The 22,690-nt window shown below is 45.8% G+C and overlaps 1 protein-coding gene across 1 annotated transcript in view; it reads right to left on the bottom strand.

Annotated features, from left to right (window-relative positions):
• Positions 1-22,690, bottom strand: part of LOC147114108 (organic cation/carnitine transporter 2-like) — a 140,538-nt gene that overhangs the window by 46,118 nt on the left and 71,730 nt on the right. The window contains exons 7-9 of the mRNA XM_085995728.1: positions 18,115-18,241; positions 12,258-12,358; positions 2,949-3,163 (exon numbers count right to left, since the gene is read on the bottom strand). Coding sequence (XP_085851854.1) covers positions 2,949-3,163; positions 12,258-12,358; positions 18,115-18,241 — 443 coding nt within the window. The remainder of the gene's footprint in view (positions 1-2,948; positions 3,164-12,257; positions 12,359-18,114; positions 18,242-22,690) is intronic.

Genomic DNA, 22,690 nt, shown 5'->3' on the forward strand with positions numbered 1-22,690 from the left:
AAAGATTGCATGGATTAACTACAGAATTTGTTCATCCCTGTTTAGCGTAAAAATCAAACAAAAAAGGTGACTCAACCGTGGCTAACAAGGGAAATTAGGGATAGCATAAGATCCAAGGAGGGAACATATAAATTGGCCAGAAAAAGCAGCAAACCTGAGGATTGGGAGCAGTTTAGGATTCAGCAAAGAAGGACAAAGGGATTAATTAAGAGGGGGAAAATAGATTGAGAGTAAGCTTGCAGGGAACATATAAACTGACTGTAAAAGCTTCTATAGATATGTGACGAGAAAAAGATCAGTGAAGTCAAGCGTAGGTCCTTTGCAGTCAGAATCAGGGGAATTTATAATGGGGAACAAAGAAATGGCAGACCAATTAAATACATACTTTGGTTCTGTCTTCACAAAGGAGGACACAAATAACCTCCCAGAGATGTTGGGGAACATAGGGCCTAATGAGGGAGGAATTGAATGAAGTCAGTATTTGTAGGGAAATGGTGTAGGGAAATTGATGGGATTGAAGGCCGATAAATCCCCAGGGCCTGATAATCTACATCCTAGGGTACTTAAGGAAGTGGCCCTAGAAATAGTAGATGCATTGTTAGTCATCTTCCAAAATTCTATAGACTCGGGAACAGTTTCCATGGATTGGTGGATAGCTAATGTAACCACACTATTTAAAAAAGGTGGTAGAGAGAAAACGGGGAATTATAGACCGGTAAGTCTGACATCGGTAGTGGGGAAAATGCTAGAGTCCGTTATAAAAGATGTAATAGCAGAGCACTTCGAAAACTGTGACAGGAATGGACAAAGTCAACATGGATTTACAAAAGGTAAATCATGCTTGACTAATCTACTGGAATTTTTTGAGGATGTAACTGGTAGAATAGATAAGGGAGAACCAGTGGATGTAGAGTATTTGGACTTTCAGAAGGCTTTCGATAAGGTCCCGCATAAGAGATTAGCGTGCAAAGTTAAAGCACACAGGATTGGGGGTAAGGTGCTGTCTTGGATAGAGAACTGGTTGGCAGACAGGAAGCAAAGAGTTGGAATAAAAGGGTCTTTTTCCGAGTGGCAGGCAGTGACTAGTGGGGTACCGCAGGGATCGGTGCTAGGGCCCCAGCTATTCACAATATATATATATATATGATCTAGACGACGGAACTAGATGTAATATCTCCAAGTTTGCAGACGACACAAAGCTGGGTGGGCGTGTGTGCTGTGAGGAGGATGCAGAGAAACTCCAGTATGATTTGGACAGGTTGGGTGATTGGGCAGATGCATGGCAAATGCAGTATAATGTGGATAAATGCGAGGTTATCCACTTCGGTGGCAAAAACAGGAAGACAGATTATTATCTGAACGGCAATAGATTGAGAAAAGGGGAAGCGCAACGAGACCTGGGTGTCCTTGTGCACCAGTCGCTGAAGGTAAGCATGCAGGTGCAGCAGGCGGTTAAGAAGGCAAATGGTATGTTGGCCTTCATAGCGAGAGGATTCGAGTACAGGAGCAAGGATGTCTTGCTGCAGTTGTACATGGCCTTGGTGAGACCACACCTTGATTATTGTGTGCAGTTTTGGTCACCTTATCTGAGGAAGGATGTTCTTGCCATGGAGAGTGTACAACGAAGATTCACCAGACTGATACCTGGGATGGCAGGAATGACGTATGAGGAGAGGTTGGGTCGATTAGGCTTATATTCGCTAGAGTTTAGAAGAATGAGAGGGGATCTCATTGAAACTTATAAAATTCTAACAGGACTAGACAGACTAGATGCAGGAAGGATGTTCCCGATGGCACAGGAGTCCAGAACCAGGGGGTCACAGTCGAAGGATAAGGGGTAAGCCATTTAGGACTGAGATGAGGAGGAATTTCTTCACCCAGAGAGTGGTGAACCTGTTGAATTCTCTACCACACAAGGCAGTTGAGGCCAATTCATTAAATATATTTAAAGAAGGAGTTAGATATATTTCTTAAGGCTAAAGGGATCAAGGGATATGGGGAGAAAGCAGGGACCGGGTACTGAATTTGGATGATCAGCCATGATTTAATTAAATGGCAGAACAGGCTCGAGGGGCCGAATGGCCTACTCCTGCTCCTATCTTCTATGGCTGGCCTCATCATTATCGTTGGGGGGGGGTGGGGGGGTCTCCGATCACAGGTATGGTCAGGACCCTGGATCCAGGAGGTAGGTATAAAAACACTTACCTCCTGGATGCAGCAATCCCCGCCTCTGTTTAACTGCAGGGTTTCATGAATTGTGTGAACGTCCCCAGGCAGTTAAATTCAAAATGGAGGTAAAATAGAGGCTTCCAGCCTCATTAGAATATTTAAATTGAGGTAATGCCTCCTGCGAGTGGGTTGGTCACCCGCTCCCCGTCCTGTCTCCAGCAAAACTGGATGTGGGCGGGCTGGAAGCGGGATCAGGTCGGGAATCCCATTTTTTAACAATTTAACTGCCCCCACGCTCCAAACCCACCTGTTTTTCAGGGGAAAATTCCGGCCCATGTATGTCATATTCTTAGAGTGTGTTGGCTCCAGTTGTGGTATTTGATTGCAACCACATTAAAGTAAGCTTCAGCTGTTCCATATTATGATTCTTGGGTAAAATATAGGGTTTTGTATAAATGGGGATGAAAAGGTAGTTAGACAATTCAGCTCTTCTGCCAATGCTGATGTGGAGTAAAGTATGAGGTGTACAGGAGTGGCCTGGCGTTCGTCCCCTACCAATTCTCCCTCCCTCACTCTTCTCCTCTCAGCACCTCATCCTTACAACACGGCTACGGTCAGTGAAATTGTGATGGGTCTTCATTGTTTGTGGAACAGTGTGCTAGAATGCTCAAACCTCGTCAGGATTACACCACCTGTATATTTCAATCATGAAATGCTACTTTAAAATGTTTAACAAAAAGACAGGTTATGATCATTTTAGCTACACTGCAAAAATTTACTTGAAGGTATGAGCTGGATGAAGAACAGGACAACTCCACCAAGAAAGAATGCGCCTGAAACGCTGAACCTGCGGGAAAACCGCTGCAGAAAAAGCCAAGCTGCTGTATAGGCCGGAACTTCGATGGCACCAGCGAAGAAACAGTTCAAATAGTCATCACCATGGAGATTGGGTGTGTTCAAAGACAGGCCAAAGTATCCCACTGCTAGAATCATCCTGCAAAACAGTAAAATATTCTTGTAAAGTATTTTTTTTAAACTTTCCAACGCTACCACACCCTTTTTCATTCTGGATTTAATAGGATTTTCTTTCTCCCTCATTTGAGCTCCCTGTTCTACCAATATTTTCCCACCAAGGGGGCAGGCAGCAGAGCTGCTCCCCATACTCTGTATTAATACCAAATATTAGAAGGTGTACTGGAACATTCCGTGTAGGCAACTAGCCTTCTAAATTTGCCCCCTCTCCATTGAGAAACACCAGCATCTCTATTGGAACTTGTTTGGAAAATCAAATACTGTACACAATACCTGTATGTATGACTCCATTCCAATGTTTATCTTACCATTGACTCAAGGGGTAGCATAGCATACGGGATGCCAATGATCCATCCAGCAGCTGAGAGACGGGACAAGTGAGTTCCTTCTCTCCTACCTTCAGTGCTACAGTCATATATATTTTTTTACTTTTACTTAAATTTATGAAAGTATTTCCATTGGTTCACACTCCTCTACAATTAGATTTTGGTGTTATACTTTCGTTTGAACATGGCTTGATACACTGCATTATTTTCTTCACTCTTCAACTGTAATATCCTTAAGTATCCTTATTCTGTTGCACTGTTTTGTATTACATCGCCTCTCAATATTACTTTGCATATTTATTGTTTTTAATATAAACTCTGAAATACTGTAGTTATAAAAAGAAAAAAAATAGTATGAGATGTATTTTGTAAAGGCGACACGGGGCAAAAACTCATTGGGAACCTGTGCTACTGACCCCTGCAGACTTTTTGGGGTCAGTGGGAGGTTCCTTCCTTTGCATGGCAATCCTACTAGGGACACATCGAGAGCACCCGTCTACATTGGAGGCTGCAGACTATGGGGCTGATTGCTGTCTTGGGAGGGGGACGAGGGAAACAGGTCCTTATAAGGGGGACAAAATGTTCTGAAAAATGTTGGGTTTGTCTTTGGGTGAGCCAGAGCATGACCCAGTCCTGCAACTCCAGAAGCCCCACGTGCATTTTGGAATCCAGGAGCAACCCACACCAGGAAATTTTGACTTCTGATCATTTTTTTTTTTTTAAAGTGTATTTTCCAGCAATGTTCCCTCTAATTTTCTTTTGGGCTGCGTGGTCCCTTTAACAGGCTGCGTGGCCCATTCAAAATTCCATGCATGCGCTGTTTTACCATTTAAAAGCCGGTAGGCCGGCTGCGTGGGGCCGCCAGAGCACTGGGTGGCCAGGCAGCTTAAAGGGAACATTGTTTTCCAGCATTTGGTAGTATACTGTGTAAACTGGAATCGTTTTATATATGTGTTGAATATTAAAAGTAAATATTATGTGACACAAATGAGCATAACAGAGCAGGCCTACATGTATTCGGGTGCCATAGCATATGAGATAACAATGCAAATGATAATGGTCTGTGATATGTTGGTATTATCAGGTGAAAACTTTTGGGGTCAAGGACTTAAATTCTGGTTTGTCAAGTTAATTATCTAGTTATTGCAATGTGTTCTCATTTATCATCTTAATTGCCATTAGTAGTAAATTACCATGTGGAATACAGACAATACTGTTCTGACAAATTAGCCGTTAATAATATCAAATATTCATACCAAGCAACATGGCAGTCAGTAAAAAGTAGTCGAGCTTGCGTTAAGCTTCACTGGAATAGTGTGGGAGGCCAAGAACACAGATATCAGAGTGGGATGGAGAATTAAAGTGGCAAGCAACCAGAAACTCAGGGTTTCGCTTGCGGACTGAATGGAGGTGTTCTGCAAAGCGATCACCCAATCTGTGTTTGGGATCCCCAATGTAGAGGACACCACATTGTGAGTAGCAAATAAATTATACCAAGTTGGAAAAAGTACAAGTATGTGTTTGGGGCTCTGGAAAGAGGGGAGGGAGGTGAAAGGGCAGGTGTTGCATCTTCTGTGCTTGATTGGGAAGGTGTCGGGGGAAGGGGATTTATGATGGGTAGGTCATGTGTGACTAATCTAGTTGACTTTTTTGAGGAGGCTACCAGCTTGGTGGATAGGGGTGTCTATATGAACTTCCAAAAGGCATTTGATAAGGTTCTGCACAAATGATTACCAGAAAAATTGAAGACGCACAGAATTAAAGTATGGCAGATGGAGTTTAATGTGAGGAAGTTTGAGGTCATCCACTTTGAAACTGAGAAACACAAATCGGAAAATTTTCTGAATGGCAAGAGACTAGGAACTGAGAGAGCAAAGGGATGTGAATGTTCATGTACACAAATCACTATAAGCTAGTACACAGGCACAAAAAATAATCAAAGAGTAAAATGGAATGTTGGCCTTTATCTCAAAAGGGTTGCAATACAAAAGTGAGGAAGCGACGCTTCAGTTGGACAGGGCCTCGGTCAGACTCCATCTGGAGTACTGGGTTCAATTTTGGGCATTGAATATATTGACCTTGTAGGAGGTATGGCACAGATTCGCATGAATGATACCAGGACTTAAGGGCTTAACTTATGAGGAGGGGTTGCATAAACCGATTTGTATTCCCTCGAGTTTAGAAGAGTGAAGGGTGATCTAATCGAGGTCTTTGAAATAGTAATGGAATACAATAGGGTAGACACAAAGAAAATATTTCCCCTGGTGGGGGAATCCAGAACAATGTGGCATAATCTTAAAATTATAACTGGGTCATTTATGAGTGAAATTAGGAAGCACTTTTACACACAAAATATATTGGAAATCTGAAATTCTCTCCCCCAAACGGGTGTGGATGCTGGGTCAATTTAAATTTTCAAGATTGAGAGAGATTTGTTAGGCAGGGTGTCAAGAGATATGGAGTAAAAGCAGGTAAATGGAGTAGAGATACAGATCAGCCATTATCTAATTGAATGGCAGAACAGGCTCGAGGGGCTGAATGGCCTACTCTTGATCCAATGGAGGAGGTTACAGAGACACGGGGAGGCAAGCCCATGAAGGGACTTGAACACAGGATGAGAATTTTAAACTGGAGGCATTGGGGGATTGAGAGCCAATGTAGATCAGCAAGCAAATGGGCGATGGGTGAGCAGGACTTGCACAAAACTCAGACAGTTGGCATCTATGATATAAGGGGGGATTTTAACCCCAAAAATGGGTGGGTTGGGGTCAGGTGGGAGGTTAAAGAGTGAAGAAACTGAATCTCGACCCAAACCCACCCACTTCTGCTTTTAGCAGAGGCAGGATGGGGGGCAGGCAGCCAACCCGCTCCCAGGAGGCAGGTCGCTCATTTAAATATTATAATGAGGCTCCGAGCCTAATGTTGATCCACCATTTCAAATTTAACTCTGGCTGTCCCGATTTCCCAGGCCTTGGGGAACCCGCCAGCTAAAGGGAGGCGAGGACTGCTGGATCGCACCCCCCCCGACCCCTTCGATCTCCCACCTCCCCTGAGGCTTTCGATTTTCCATCTCGAGGCTTCCGATCTGCCCCCAACACTTCCGATCTCCACCCAACCTCAGACACATCCCCCCGCCTCCGCGCCCCCGCCACACACACGACCTCTGATCTCAGATCCCCACTCCGGCATTCGATCACCCCTCTGGCCTTCCAACCTCCCCTTTCGGTCCCTGATCACCCCTCTGGCCTTCTGAACTCCCGCCACGATCCTCCTCCAGCCTCCGTCCTTCGGCCCCAATCCTCCTCCGACACCCCCTCGCTCCCTCCCCTCTATCTTGCTGGCTGCAGGTGGGAATCAGTGCATTGAAATGCTAATAACACCCTGCCGTTAAATTTGGCAGGGCCTGTTCTCCCAGGTTTCCCAGCCGCTTTCCAGCACCGCCGCCACACCCTACCCACCTCCAAATTAAAATTCCAGCCAATGTCACTGAACGTCGTCCAGGTCTTAGTGAAGCAGTCCATGCCCGCATGCAACATCTGTGGAGTTGCGAATGGCGCTGAACACTGTGCAGCCATCAGCGAACATCTCCATTTCTGACCTTATGTTCGAGGGAAGCAGCTGAAGATGGTTGGGCCTAGGACACTGCCCTGAGGAACTCCTGCAGCGATGTCCTGGGGCTGTGATGATTGACCTTGAACCACCACAACCATCTTCTTTTGTGCTAGGTATGACTCCAGCCAGTGGAGCGTTTCCCCCCCCGATTCCCATTAACTTCAGTTTTACTAGGGCTCCTTGATGCCACACTCGGTCAAATGCTGCCTTGATGTCAAGGGCAGTCACTCTCACCTCACCTCTGGAATTCAGCTCCTTTGTCCATGTTTGGACCAAGGCTGTAATGAGGTCGGGAACCGAGTAGCTGTAGCATTTAGTCTGACTAGTCCTGTTAGAATTTTATAAGTTTCGATGAGATCCCCTCTCATTCTTCTAAACTCCAGCGAGTAAAAGCCCAATCGACCCAATCTCTCCTCATACGTCATTCCTGCCATCCCAGGTATCAGCCTGGTGAATCTTCGCTGCACTCCTTCCATGGCAAGAACATCCTTCCTCAGATAAGGCGACCAAAACTGCACACAATACTCTAGATGTGGTCTCACCAAGGCCCTGTACAACTGCAGCAAGACATCCTTGTTCCTGTACTCAAACCCTCTCGCTACGAAGGCCAACATACCATTTGCCTTCTTAACCGCCTGCTGCACCTGCATGCTTACTTTCAGCGACTGGTGCACAAGGGCGCCCAGGTCTCATTGCACTTCCCCTTCTCCCAATCTATTGCCATTCAGATAATAATCTGCCTTCCTGTTTTTGACACCAAAGTGGATAACCTCGCATTTATCCACATTATATTGCATCTGCCATGCTTCTGCCCAATCACCCAGCCTGTCCAAATCATACTGGAGTTTCTCGGCATCCTCCTCACAGCACACACGCCCACCCAGCTTTGTGTCATCTGCAAATTTGGATATATTACATCTAGTTCCCTCGTCCAGATCATTAATATATATTGTGAATAGCTGGGGTCCAAGGACCGATCCCTGCGGTACACCACTAGTCACTGCCTGCCACTCAGAAAAAGAGCTGTTTATTCCAACTCTTTGCTTTCTATCTGCCAACCAATTCTCTATCCAAGTCAATACCTTGCCCCCAATCCCATGTGCCTTAAATTTACACGCTAATCTCTTATGCGGGACCTTATCGAAAGCCTTTTGAAAATCCAAATACACCACATCCACTGGTTCTCCCTTATCTATTTTACCAGTTACATCCATGTTGACTTTGTCCAATCCGGTCACTTTTTTCAAAGTGCTCTGCTATTACATCCTTTATAATGGACTCTAGCATTTTCCCCACTACCGATGTCAGGCTTACCGGTCTGTAATTCCCCGTTTGCTCTCTACCACCCTTTTTGAACATTGGGGTAACATTAGCTACCCACCAATCCATAGGTACTGTTCCAGAGTCGGGGTGCAAATTAAGCGGGCTGCTTTGTCCTGTATGGAGCTGCACTCATCCAGGCAAGTGGAGAGTATTCCATCAAACTCCTTACTTGTGCCTTGTAGTTGGTAGAAAGGCTTTGGGGAGTTGGGAGGTTTGTGCTAGGTATGACTCCAGCCAGTGGAGAGTTTTCCCCCCGATTCCCATTGACTTCAGTTTTACTAGGGTTCCTTGATGCCACACTCTGTGAAATGCTGTCTTGATGTCAAGGGCAGTCACTCTCGCCTCACCTCTGGAATTCAGTTCTTTTGTCCATGCTTGCACCAAGGCTGTAATAACGTCGGGAACTGAGTGGTCTTGGCGGAACCCAAACTGGGCATCAGTGAGCAGGTTATTGGTGAGTAAGTGCTGCTTGATAGCACTGTCGATGACACCTTCCATCACTTTGCTGATGATTGAGAGTAGACTGATGGGGCGGTAATTGGCCGGGTTGGATTTGTCCTACTTTTTGCGGACAGGACATACCTGGGCAGTTTTCCACATTATCGGATAGATGCCAGTGTTGTAGCTGTACTGGAACAGCTTGGCTAGAGGCGCGGCTAGTTCTGGAGCACAAGTTTTCAGCACGATAGCCGGGATGTTGTTGGGGCCCATATCCAGTGCGCTCAGTCGTTTCTTAATATCACATGGAGTGAATCGAATTGGCTGAAGAGTGGCTTCTGCGATGGTGGGGACCTCGGGAGTAGGCCAATATGGATCATCCACTTGGCACTTGGTTGCAAACGCTTCAGCCGTGTCTTTTGCACTCACGGGCTGGGCTCCACCATCATTGTGGATGGGGATATTCTTGGACCCTCCTTTTTTTTTAAATTCCTTTATGGGATCAGGGCATCGCTGGCAATGCCAGCATTTATTGCCTATCCCTAGTTGCCCTTGAGAAGGTGGTGGTGAGCTGTCTTCTTGAACCGCTGCAGTCTGTGTGGTGATGGTACTCCCACAGTGCTGTTAGGTAGGGAGTTCCAGGATTTTGACCCAGCGACGATGAAGGATCGGCGATATACTTCTAAGTCAGGATGGTGTGTGACTTGGAGGTGATGGTGTTCCCATGCGCCTGCTACCCTTGTCCTTCTAGGTGGAAGAGGTCGCGGGTTTGGGAGGTACTGCCGAAGAAGTGAGTTGCTGCAGTGCATCTTGTAGATGGTACGCACTGCAGCCACGGTACGCCGGTGGTGGAGGAGTAAATGTTTAAGGTGGTGGATGGGGTGCCAATCAAGTGGGCTGCTTTGTCCTGGATGGTGTCGAGCTTCTTGAGTGTTGTTGGAGCCTGTTAGTTGTTTAATGGTCCACCACCATTCACGACTGGATGTGGCAGGACTGCAGAGCTTTGATCTGATCCGTTGATTGTGGGATCGCTTAGCCCTGTCTATAGCATGCTGCTTCCGCTTTTTAGCATGCATGTAGTCCTGTGTTGCAGCTTCCCCAGGTTGGCACCTCATTTTTAGGTACACCTGGTGCTGCTCCTGACATGCTCTTCTACACTCGTCGTTGAACCAGGGTTGGTCCCCTGGCTTGGTGGTAATGGTAGAGTGATGGATATGCCGGGCCATGAGGGTACAGATTGTGGCGGAATACAATTCTGCTGCTGCTGATGGCCCACAGCGCCTCATGGATGCCCAGTTTTGAGCTGCTAGATCTGTTCTGAATCTATCCCATTTAGCATGGTGGTAGTGCCACACAACACGATGGAGGTTGTCCTCAGTGTGAAGACGGAACTTCATCTCCATAATGGCTGTGCGGTGGTCACTGCTAGCAGTGCTGTCATGGACAGGTGCATCTGCGACCGGTAGATTGGTGAGGACGAGGTCAAGTAGGTTTTTCCCTCTTGTTGGTTCACTCACCACCTGTCGCAGGGCCAGACTGGCAGTTATGTCCTTCAGAACTTGGCCAGCTCGGTCAGCAGTGGTGCTACCGGGCCACTCTTGGTGATGGACATTGAAGTCCCCCACCCAGTGTACATTCTGTGCCCTTGCTACTCTCAGTGCTTCTTCCAAGTGGTGTTCAACATGGAGGAGTACTGATTCATCAGCTGAGGCTGGCCGGTAGGTGGTAATCAGCAGGAGGTTTCCTTGCCCATGCTTGACCTGAAGCCATGAGACTTCCTGGGGTCCAGAGTCAATGTTGAGGACTCTGAGGGCCACGCCTTCCCGACTGTATACCACTGTGCCACCACCACTGGTGGGTCTGTCCTGCCGGTGGGACAGGACATACCCAGGGATGGTGATGGAGGAGTTCGGGACATTGGCTAAAAGGTACGATTCTGTGTGTATGACTATGTCAGGCTGTTGCTTGACTAGTCTGTGGGACAGCTTTCCAAATTTTGGCACAGGTCCCCAGATGTTGTTGAGGAGGACTTTGCAGGGTCGACTGGGCTGGGTGTGCCGTTGCCGTGTCCGTAGCAGGTGCCGAGGTCGATGCCGGGTGGTCCGTCCGGTTTCATTCTTATTATTTTGTTTCATAGCGGTTAGTTACAACTGAGTGACTTGCTAGGCCATTTCAGAGGACAGTTAAGAGTCAACCACATTGCTGTGGGTCTGGAGTCACATATAGGCCAGACCAGGTAAGGACGGCAGATTTCCTTCCCTAAAGGACATTAGTGAACCAGATGGGTTTTTACGACATTCCGATAGTTTCATAGTTACCATTACTGACACTATAGAGGCCCTTAACTACTATTTAAGGGTCTTAACTACCTCTTCCGACTGATGGAGGAGGGACTGAATCGCACCCATGAAACCCGCCTCTGGCAAAATTGCGCGGAGGCGGGTACCAAACCCGCCCTCAGTTTTTGCCATTTTGTCAACTGTCCCCACTCCAAACCCGCCTCCTCGGGGCTGGGAAAATCACCCCCATAGAGTACAAATGCCAGGAAGTTATGCTAAACATATAAAACACTAATAACAACAGAAAACGCTGGAAAAACTCAGCAGGCCAGGCAGCATCCGTGGAGAGAGAAACAGAGTTAACGTTTCAGGTTGAAGACCTTTCGTCAGAACTAGAATAAAGCAGGAAACGGAATAGATTTTAAAGCAAGTTTAGGGGCTGGGAAAAGGGGGAGGGGATGAAAGAACAAAAAGGGAAGGTCAGTGATAGGATATAAAATAGAAGTTCAGCCCCAGCTGGAGTATTGTGTCCAATCCTGGGCACCACGCTTTAGGAAGGACCTGAAGGCTTTGGAAAAGGTACAGAAGAGATTTACTAGAATGGTTCCAGGGATGAGAGTTTACAATTACGTGGATAGTCTAGAGAAGCTAGGGTTGTTCACTTTAGCGCAGAGAAGGATAAGAGGAGATTTGATAGAGGTTTTTTTTAAAATCATGAAGAGTTTAGATAGAGTAAATAAAGAGAAACTGTTTCCAATTGCAGAAGGGTTAATAACCAGAGGGCACCGATTTAAGGTGATTGGCAAAAGAACCAAAGGTGACATGAGGGAAAACTTTTTTATGCAATGAGTGGTTAGGATTTGGAGTGCACTGTTTGATAGGGTGAGGGGTATCGATTCAATAGTAGCCTTCAAAAGGGAATTGGATAATTACTTGGAGAACAAATTGCAGGGTTATGAGGAAAGCGGCGAGTGGAACTAACGGGATTGTTCTTCGAAAGAGCTGGCGCAGACTCGATGGGCCGAATGGCCTCCTCTTTGCTGTGCTGTACTATTCTATGATTCTATGAAATACTCACCACACTAGAAGGTTTATGATAGTGATGGCTCGGATATTACGGGTTTTAATCAAGTGAATAATTGCATAAGATTGCACACTTTTAGCCTTCATATCTTCAAGCTGAAAGGAAAACAGAGAGGATTGAGTATTAGAAACATAGAAAAATAGGCGCAGGAGTAGGCCATTTGGCCCTTCGAGCCTGCTCCGCCATTTCAATATGATCATGGCTGATCCTCTATCTCAATACCATATTCCTGCTCTCTCCACATACCCCTTGATGCCTTTTGTGTCTAGAAATCTATCTATCTCCTTCTGAAATATATTCAGTGACTTGGCCTCCACAGCCTTCTGTGGTAGAGGATTCCACAGGTTCACCACCCTCTGAGTGAAGAAATTTCTCATCTCAGTCCTAAATGTCCTACCCCATATCCTGAGACTGTGACCCCTCGTTCTAGACTCCCTAGCCAGGGGAAACATCCTCCCTGCATCCAGTCTGTCTAGCCCTGTCAGAATTTTATATGTTTCAATGAAATCCCCTCTCATTCTTCTAAACTCTAGTGAATACAGGCCTAGTCGACCCAATCTCTCCTCATATGACAGTCCTGCCATCCCAGGAATCAATCTGGTGAACCTTCACTTCACTCCCTCTATGGCAAGTGTATCCTTTCTTAGGTAAGGAGACCAAAACTGCACACAGTACTCCAGGTGTGGTCTCGCACTAATAATTGCTGATTATTAGAAAATATCGGTAATATCTATTACTATTCGTTCATATCGGACATGGATGATCCAGAAAAGTTATTTGAAAGCAGTGCAGTATTATCTATCACATTTGCAGCTTCTTTCTTTACCCACCATTGTTGCCTGTTATATTGACCCAGCACCACCAGTAGATAAGAAAAGTGGGGCTCAGTATAGGCATAATAAAACCCCCATTTTATTGATGCAGAGCCATGTCACAGTTCATGATACTGGCTCAGTCCTCAAAGAGGAATATTGTTCACACAATATCAATGTCAATCTGTGCTTGGATAGGTAAAATGCTTTTGTGGGTTAAGGGCATAACATATAGTTTTAAATAGAAATTGTAATGAAGTTATATATTATAGCTCTTCCTTCAATCTCCTTTCGAGCAGAGTATGTGGAGAGTAGTGAGCAGGACTTATTTTGAGTACGATAAATTCTTCTTTACTGTCATAAAAATAGGAACGTTTGGGACACTATTTACATTTATTTAAAGTGTCCCGTTGTCATGATATCTTTTCTAAGATGCTTACCCATAACTGTTAGAGACAAGAGTGTAATGGTGTGATCAGCGACACAATGACAATAGCATGGAACACTATTACTTTTAAAATCATAGTTTTTAGAAACACGGGGGTGGGAACAAATTGTAAATGTATGTGGCAAGAAAGATATTGAACCTGCCGATTTGTAGTGGTAGCCAACTTTGCAGCATTGTGTTTGTTGTGGACTCTTTTAGGCATCAAACAGATGGCAAAACTCCACCAGGCCTCGCCCTTTTTCATCATGGTCTAAATGAACTGAAGAGGTGTCGATCAATATTAGATTACATTTGCTTGTCTTCTGTTTGTTAAAACCTATGGGGGAGAAATTCAGTTGGCTGCGCCACCCGTTAGCGCCTTAAGAGGGCGCCAAGTGGGTCGCAAGCCACTGCCCACGCCTCCCGCTAAATTCCGCGGGATGCTAGTGGTGGCGCTAGTCGTTAGCGCTGTGCCGCTACCGATGACATCATCGGTGTGCGCAGCGCCCCGGCCGTGATATTTGGAAGCGCCCCCTGATTTACCGCCGGACGCAATGTCCGACCGGTTGAAGGGGGGCCTACCTGCGGCTGGGGAGGCGCAAATTAAAGGAGGTGCGGGGCTGCCATTTTTGTTGTTGGCCGCCTGCCAGCACCTATCTGCGCTCCCGTCCCCGGCCTCCTGAACACCCCCCCGCGGAGTGCCGGCTGCGTTCCAAGAGCCTGGCACTTCTCCTCGGTGCCGGGCTCTTTTGCCTGCACTCGCGATCCTCGGGGGCCCAGCTGGGCCCCAGATCGCGCTGAACAAGGCCCCTCCCCTTTAAGAAGGGGAGGAAGGCCTGCAATACCACAGCGCGACGTTGTGCCACGATATTCAGTCGCAGCGCCCCAAGAGGGATGCGGGGCACCTCCAGTAGCGCCGCGCTTTCCTTTGGGCGCTACCACTCAATTTCCGGTGGGCGGCCGTGAATGCCTCCGGGGTGCTACTTTTAGCGCCCTGGCGAGGCTGGCGCCCCAAACAGGGCTATACTCAATTTTTAGCCCTATATGTAGCTACCTCAATGGTTATGGGCATAAATGTACCATGGGGTGCAATATTGAGACATAAAACCATGAGACCTTCCTTATTTGTAAGTCGAGAAAGATGACCCACCTAAGTTGACTGGTGCTCAGATATTCTTTATTTTTATGACAGTGCGAGAACATAAATAGTACTAATTGTACCAAGCAACTCTCATCCTACTCAATGTTCTTAATGTTTTATCTATTTTGGAATAAAACAGCTTGGGGGTAATCTTAACTTCTGGCAATAGTGTAAAATGGCCGATATCGAGTTAGCCGCCTATTATACACTCGCCTGATTTTCCTTTCTGTTGACTTCAATTGAAAGAAAAATCAAGAGAATGGTTTAATAATCCTAGAATGCCCATTTTACACGAACGCAAAAAGTTAAAATTACCCACCTTATGTTTCAAATCAAACTTTGAATGAACCTAATGTTAATTCAGTCCATCTTCGGAGAGATGAAAGCAGTACACATGCACAAGATAGCGATCCAGTCTGGATCACAAGGGAGTTTCATTGTTGCACTCCTGGAGGCCAATACTGCACAAGATATATGGCAGTGTGAGTCAAGTTCCATAAAAAATAGCCTCAGGCTGCTAAAGGGAGTGACTGACCCCACTGAGCACAAGAAGGTATCCTCGGCTGACCCCGATTCATAACAACCCTCATCTCTGTTTATACACTAGTGAATCTATGCTGTACCTTTTCATTGCTTTTATATCCTTCCTATAACAGGGTGCCCAAAGCTACATATAATAATTCAACTGCCGCCCAATTAAGATCTTGTACAACATCACTCCCTTTGCTCTTGTATTCTATGCCTCTAGATAGAAAACCTTATCTACTCAAACTGCCACCTTTAATGACTCATGTATCTGAACACCAACACCCCTCTGCTCCATCTATCACCTCCTGCAGTCTTTCACAGTTTTCATTACAACTTGCCATTGCTGCCAATTTGGTGTCATCAGGAATATTGGTCCCAAAATTCCTATATCTGCATCATTTATGTATGTATAGGCCCTGGAATGCCACAGAAGTTTTCCCAATCTTCTGCCATAACTATCTTTTTATCGATATATGCTATTCTTCTGTGGGTTCTTTTGGTATTCTGCTGAAGTTACGATGTGAGACTGGGAGATCCCCCATGGAATTTCAGGACAATAGTAAATAAAAACGGTCTCAACACAGAAACTGATGGAATGCCACTCACCACATCTTTCCAATACCTTTTACCCCTACCCTTTGCTTTCTGTCTTTCAACCAATTCTTTATCCACGTGGTCAAATTCCCCTTAATTCCATGTGCCATTTCTTTGCCTCAAGCCTTACAGAGTACCTGGTACCTTAACAAATGTTTTTAGAAGTCCAAATAAGCTGCTGCATTTCATTTATTTCTTCAAAGAATTTTCTAAAGGTTAGTCAAGCACAACTGGCCTTTAAGAAATCCATGCAAACTGATTGATATGATTCACATGTTTCCAAGTGCTTAGTAATTTCATCCTGCATCACTGACTCTAATAGTTTAACCAACAACTAAAGACCGACTGGCCTAAAATTTCCTTACTTACTCCTGACTCCTTGTTTTGAAGAGTGGTGACAAATTTGCCAGCCTGCAGTCATCTGGTTCGATTTTTTTTTTTTAAAAACACAGAATTTTGTAAATTTATACGGACCGATTTTAACCCTGCCCGCCCGACAGGAACAGGCCAACAGGTGGTTAAATTCACAGTAGAGTACTTACTGCTACATTCCCGCATTCCTAACCACGCAGGTTTCTGAGAAAGCCAAGGCACCACAAGTCTCAACAATACAACAACTACTTGCAATTATTTGGCTTCTTTAACGTAGTAAAATACCCCAAGGCGCTTCACAGGAGCGTTAAAAGAATTTGGCACCAAGCCACATAAGGAGATATTAGGACAGATGACCCAAAGTTTGGTCAAGGAGGTAGGTTTTAATGTCTTAAAAGGAGGAGAGCAAGTTAGAGGGAGAGCAAGTTAGAGGGGCAGAGAGGTTTAGGGGGGGAATTCAAGAGCTTAGGGCCTAGGCCCTAATGTGTAAATCGGGGTCCTATGACACAATTAGGAGCGCAAACTGTCTTCAATGAATGCAAACTCTTTAAAAGGTGCGTTCCACTTTAAATAGGCTTCAGGTGACCTGGCAGAAATTGCACACATAAAGTGGGCTATTTCCTGATGCGATCAGGTCAGCAGTCCGTCAATTGTATTGAAATGAGGCCTAGGAGTTAAAGTCAACCGGGCCTTGTGTTGACGACATCATTGAGGTGTTCTGCTTGCTCTGTCTCTTCATTCGTGCTCAGAGTTACAATGGGGGCTACAGTGGTAGCGTCCACTGTTTCTTCCCTAGCTTCCCTCAGACATAAACTATCAGATTTTTCGTGATTTCTCTGAATTAAATATAAGTAACTCCTTTAGTGCTGTTTCGATTTGAATATCCAGCTGTGAAAACGGAGGCAAAATGTTTAGTTTCTTTGCCATTCCCTTCTCACCAGGAGCTTGCCTTTTTTGTGTGCACCCTTAGCTTGACTATTCTTTTACTACTATAGGTGAAAACTGGCCTGCCTAATCTCTAAATGGGGAATGTGTCAAATATTAGATGCAGTCTCTGAACAGTTAGGATATGTGCAGCATCCCAAACGATCCAACCAGACTTCCCCAATTTTCAGTGTACACTCACCTCTTGCGGACGTGGCACTTGTGGGTTAACGAAGTCCACCAGACTCAAAAGCTGGACATTTCTATTTCTTCACTATCACGAACAGTACAGCTTGTTCCCATACTTTACCTGGTGTATATTTCACTAATGTCATGGATATTGAGGAAAAAGCCACAAGAAAATTGCAAGAATTGAAGAGGGAGGAAAGCATAGTGTAAACAAAGAACCTAACCATCACCTGGGGGTGCTCTAATGCAATGCATGTCTTTATGAACTGATGGAGCAGTGCAAACGTGACCTCATCCCTAAATCCTTATAAATTAAGAAAAGGCTCCGCACCGGCTCAATGAGTCGTTAAGGCATAAAGTTCAACCCCAGGGCCATGCTGAATTAGTGGCAGTTGGGACAAGACAATTAGCCTCAATGAATCAATGCAGTATGTACTGTGGTAATGAGCCATATAAAGCATGTCTGACCACCTGTTTGTGCAGTTGGTGGCACTACAGTTGTCCTAAGAATCTCAAGGAAGCAAAAACAAAAGCAAATCAGCCAGGATTCTCATGCCTAATGGCTATGGGGAGAATCTGCTGGAATGTGCATGTGTGTCTGCTTTTGGGCAAAGACTGAATTGGGCTTGACTGTGAGATCCTTGATGGTCCAATAACCTGATAGCACTCACTATCTGGGCTCATATATGAAGAATAGTCACTTGGACAAGGGAGGTGACTGACACCTGTGGAACCATATCATAGCAGAGAGTCAACACTTTCAGGGCAGAAGGGGGATGAGAAACATTTACAAGGATAAGAGCAGGTCTGTATTAAAGAGCTAAACGACCGCACAGGAAACAAAACAATATTGTGTGCCAGTACCTCAAGGTCCGTGAAGATCACTGCTGGTGGAGTGACACCATTTTTCTTTGCAATGAGTTGGATTATTGCTTCAGCCTCCTGTATCCTTCCCTTTAACAGCAGCCAGCGTGGAGATTCAGGAATAAACCTGGGATTAAAAGTATTTTATTTTAAATAGAGTACTAAAGTCACACAAAGGACTTGAGCAGTTACTATTTGATGTAAGAAAAAGGAGACTTACCATCAAGTAACTTTAAAGTAAGCTTTAAGTAACTTATAAACACACTATATACAAGAGAGGTCTTTACCATGCCTCTGGTAGAAGCCTCTTACAATACTGAACAGACCAGTATTTATACCAGTCCAACAGGAAGTGACACATGACAGGAAGTGAGGTATGTACACAGTTCATAGTTCATAGTTCACAGTTCACAGGAAGTGATGACATAACTCCCCAGAAGTTATTATTTTTATCACATTCTTCCCTCCTGCAGGTTTAGGAGGCTGTGGTCTACCTTTTGGTCCACAGCCGCCGAACAAGGAAGAGTCGCACCCGTTTGGATTCCCGTCGTAGAGGGTCGCTGGTCCGCTTACATGCGGTTGGCCATTGGCCAGAGTCCGTGTGGCCTGGATTGCCCTGTGAAGGGTCGGGGAGATCATGGCTTCGAGTACGAGCCCCAATAGGTTCAAAGTCAGACTGCCTCTGTTAAGAGGGAGGTGCAGAGCTGGTCTGTGGCGGACCAGTACTTTCATGCGTGGTACTGGGAGGGTCGCAACCTTGAGCACGGGGTTCTACCGGCACCAAGCTAGTTGGTGTCCGATCAGGATCCTGGAGAGGGGTACCCGATAGGTCCCAAGAGTTTCCTGGTGAAATGCCATCACCCGATGTCCCACTAGGTCCTGGTGGGCAGGGAGCCAGATCCCGTAATGATACGGTAGATTCTCGGCCGTCGGAATATCGTATGTTTGCATAGGTGGGGTTGGCATCGGTTAGTTCGACCTCGTCTACAAGAGGGTCATTTTTAGACGTCCGAACGTATCTTCGGAGTAATACAGGTCCAGGAGTAGTTAGCCATGACGGGAGTGATGTCCCATGAGATGAGCGACGCTGGAATCCAAAGAACCGCTCATGAGGTGTAGTATTTGTGGCTGTAGAAAGCAGGGACCGTATAGAGTGCAATGCATCCGGAAGCACTGTTTCCCATTGCTGGTCTGGTAGGCCCCGAGATCTTAAAGCGAGACGTACGGAATTCCAGATGATACCGTTATACCTCTCTACCTGCCCATTTCCGATGGGATGGTATGGTGTTGTTTTGCTTGTAGCAATTCCCCGTTCTGAGAGGTAGTCCTTGAGTTCCCTCGACATAAAGGATGGACCCCGATCTGAGTGAATATAAGCCGGCATGCCACAGAGAGAAAATACCTGCTCAAGGCAGCAGATTACTGTGGACGCCAGCATATTGGAGCAGGGGAAGGCAAACGGAAAACGTGAATATTCATCGATCATGGTGAGCAAATATGTGTTCCGAGTTGAAGAGGGCACTGGGCCCTTAAAATCGATGCTAAGTCGTTGCATCGGTTGGGTTGCATGTATGAGTATACCATCTGAGGGGCGGAAGAACTGAGGTTTTAATTCCGCACAAAGCCGGCATTCTGAGCATATTTTCTTTACATCTCCAGTGGAAAAAGGGAGATTCCGTGATCGTACGAAATGTAGCATGCGCGTAACGCCAGGATGGCACAAACCATTGTGGACATCCATGAGGGTGGAGGATGACATAGTGGAGCAGAATGCCCGTGTGAGGGTGTCCGGGGCCACATTCTCCTTGCCAGGCCGATAGAGAATGGTATAACCAAAAGAGGCCAGTTCCATCCTCCAAAGTTGTATTTTATTATTCTTAATTTTGGTTCGTTTTCGATTATCGAGCATGAAGGCGACTGATCGTTGGTCCGTGATCAATGTAAAGTGCTGGCGAGCTAGAAAATGGTTCCACTTCCGTACTGCCTCTATGATGGCTGTGGCTTCTTTCTCAACTGGAGGATAATGTAGCTCGGCACCTTGTAAGGTCCTGGACATAAATGCTACAGGACGACCTTCCTGATTCAGAGTAGCCGAGATCGCCACCTCCGAGGCATCACATTCAACCACGAAAGGGAGATTCTCATCAATGGAGTGAAGAGCCGCTTTCTCCAACTGTTTTTTGAGAAGGTTAAAGGCTGCAACAGCCGCTGTTCCCAGTGGAAATGATCTAGCATGCAGCAAGGGTTGGATTTTGTCTGAAAAATGAGGAATCCATTTAGCGTAGTATGCAAACAGACCGAGAACCCGACGTAAAGAAGCCGGATTCTTAGGTGACGGGAGCTCTTGGAGCGGGCGAAGTCTTTCTGGGTCTGGCTTAATGATACCATTGCCTACGCAGTAGCCAAGGTTGTTGATGGTCGGTCGCGACTCAACAGATTTGGATTCATTCAGGGTCAAATTACGGCGATGGAGGGCATCCCGAAATTTTTGGAGGTTGGAGTCGTGTTCCTGTTGATCGTGACCTGCAATGGTAATGTTATCAAGATAGGGAAAAGTGTCCCTTAGGTTTTCCTGCTTAACCAGGCCATCCATTGCCCGTTGAAAGACAGCCACTCCATTAGTAACCCCGAATGGGAGGCGACGAAATTGGTACAGCCGTCCATTAGCCTCAAAGGCTGTGTACTGCTTATCTGAGACCTTCAAGGGTAACTGATGATAGGCACTTTTTAAATCGTAAGTTGAGAACACTTTGTATTCGGCCAGTTTATTAACCATATCATCAATGCGTGGCAATGGGTAGGCGTCCAAGTCGGTATATTGATTGATGGTTTGCGAATAATCGATGCATAGTCGCTGTTTGTGAGGTTTTAGAGGGTTCTTGACAATGACGACTTGAGCCCGCCAGGGCGACGAACATGGTTCAATGATATCCTCTGCTAGAAGTCGAGAGATTTCAGCCGCAATAAAAGATTGGTCTTCCTGATTAAAGCGCCGCGATTTCGTTATTATCGGTTGGCATTGAGGCGGAATACTGGCAAATAATGAGGGTTCATCAAGTGAAGCTGCTGATAATGCACAAAATGGTAATTTAGACGGTATATTAGAAATAGTAAGTCCGGGTTTGGATCCACCAAACTCAATGGTGAGTTTCTTATGCTGTTTTTGGAAGTCCAGCCCTAAGAGGAGATCACTACATAAGTCTTTGAGCACCGAAAGTCGGGTGGAGGGATACATACGACCATGAAGTGTCATATCAACAACACAAAAGCCGGAGATTCTGGTATTAAGTGATGACTGGGCCATCGCAATTGCCTGGTCCGATGGGAAGACATGTAGTTTCAATTTCGCAACAATCTGTTCCTTAATGAAACTATCAGTACTTCCTGAGTCAATTAAGGCATCTAAGGTATGCCCTTTAATTGAAATTTTTGTGGCTGCCTGAGACAGGTTCTGTGGGCAAGCAGCTGTAATTGGTGTCGTTGCACAGAGAGTGGCTAAAACTCTCGGTGTGCTTCTTCGGGAGAGAGCTCGAGAGGAAGCTTGATAGGTCCTAGCTGGAGCATCTTGATAGGCCCTAATTGGGGCAGTTCGGTAGGTCTTAGCTGGATTGGCCCTCGTAGAGGCCCTTGATAGGCAAACTTTAGCAAAGTGTCCTTTTTTCCCGCAATAACTGCAGATTGCATTGCGAGCAGGGCAGGTTTTCCTAGGGTGAAAAGCATCTCCACAAAAGAAGCATTCCTTCCTAGATTGCCAAGAGGCTGCTAAAGTGGGGTCGTCCTCCTCTTCTTCATCAGAATTATCAGAATTAGATTCCCCCATGATAGGGTTCACCTGAGACCGCTTGAATTGTCTGGTTGCAGCTACAGCAGCAGATCGAGATCTGGGCAGCTGATAGAGGTCTGCATTTCTCTTTGCCAAATCCAGTGAACAAGCTAGGTCAAAAGCTTTTTGTAGCTCAAGTGTTTTACTTTCTAGTAGACGCTGGCGTATAAATGGAGAGGCAATCCCGCAGATGAAAGCATCACGAATCATTTCTTGGCGGTACAGCTCAGCTGAGGCTGCCTGAAAGTTACAATCTACGCTGAGCCTGCGAAGTTCTTGCAGGAATTCGTCAATTGATTCCCCTGGCCCTTGTCGGGCTGTGGCCAGTAGATGTCTAGCATAGACCTCATTTGGGGTCTTCGCATACAGTTTCTTAAGTGCCCGAATCACCTCTTCGTAATTATCCCAGTCATCAACATATTCGAACACTTTTGGGGTCACATAATTGACAAGTATCTTCAATTTAGCAGGAGCATCCGCTTTACATTCATCCAGAAAATTCTCAAAAGTACGATACCAATGCTTCCATACCCTGCCAGCTGCTGGTGTATTCGGGTCCAAGTCCAGACGAATAGGTCTAAGGATTTTCTCCATGATGGGTGGTTCCCTGGATCCTTAACTTCCGAGTTTGTCTGAAGGTCTAGTATTTGTCAGTGTAAATATTAAGTTACTTAAATTGATGTAAGAAAAAGGAGACTTACCATCAAGTAACTTTAAAGTAAGCTTTAAGTAACTTATAAACACACTATATAC

Source organism: Somniosus microcephalus, chromosome 8, assembly GCF_052327205.1.
Source record: "Somniosus microcephalus isolate GS21.2 chromosome 8, FLI_Smic_1.0, whole genome shotgun sequence".
Classification (NCBI taxonomy): Eukaryota; Metazoa; Chordata; class Chondrichthyes; order Squaliformes; family Somniosidae; genus Somniosus; species Somniosus microcephalus.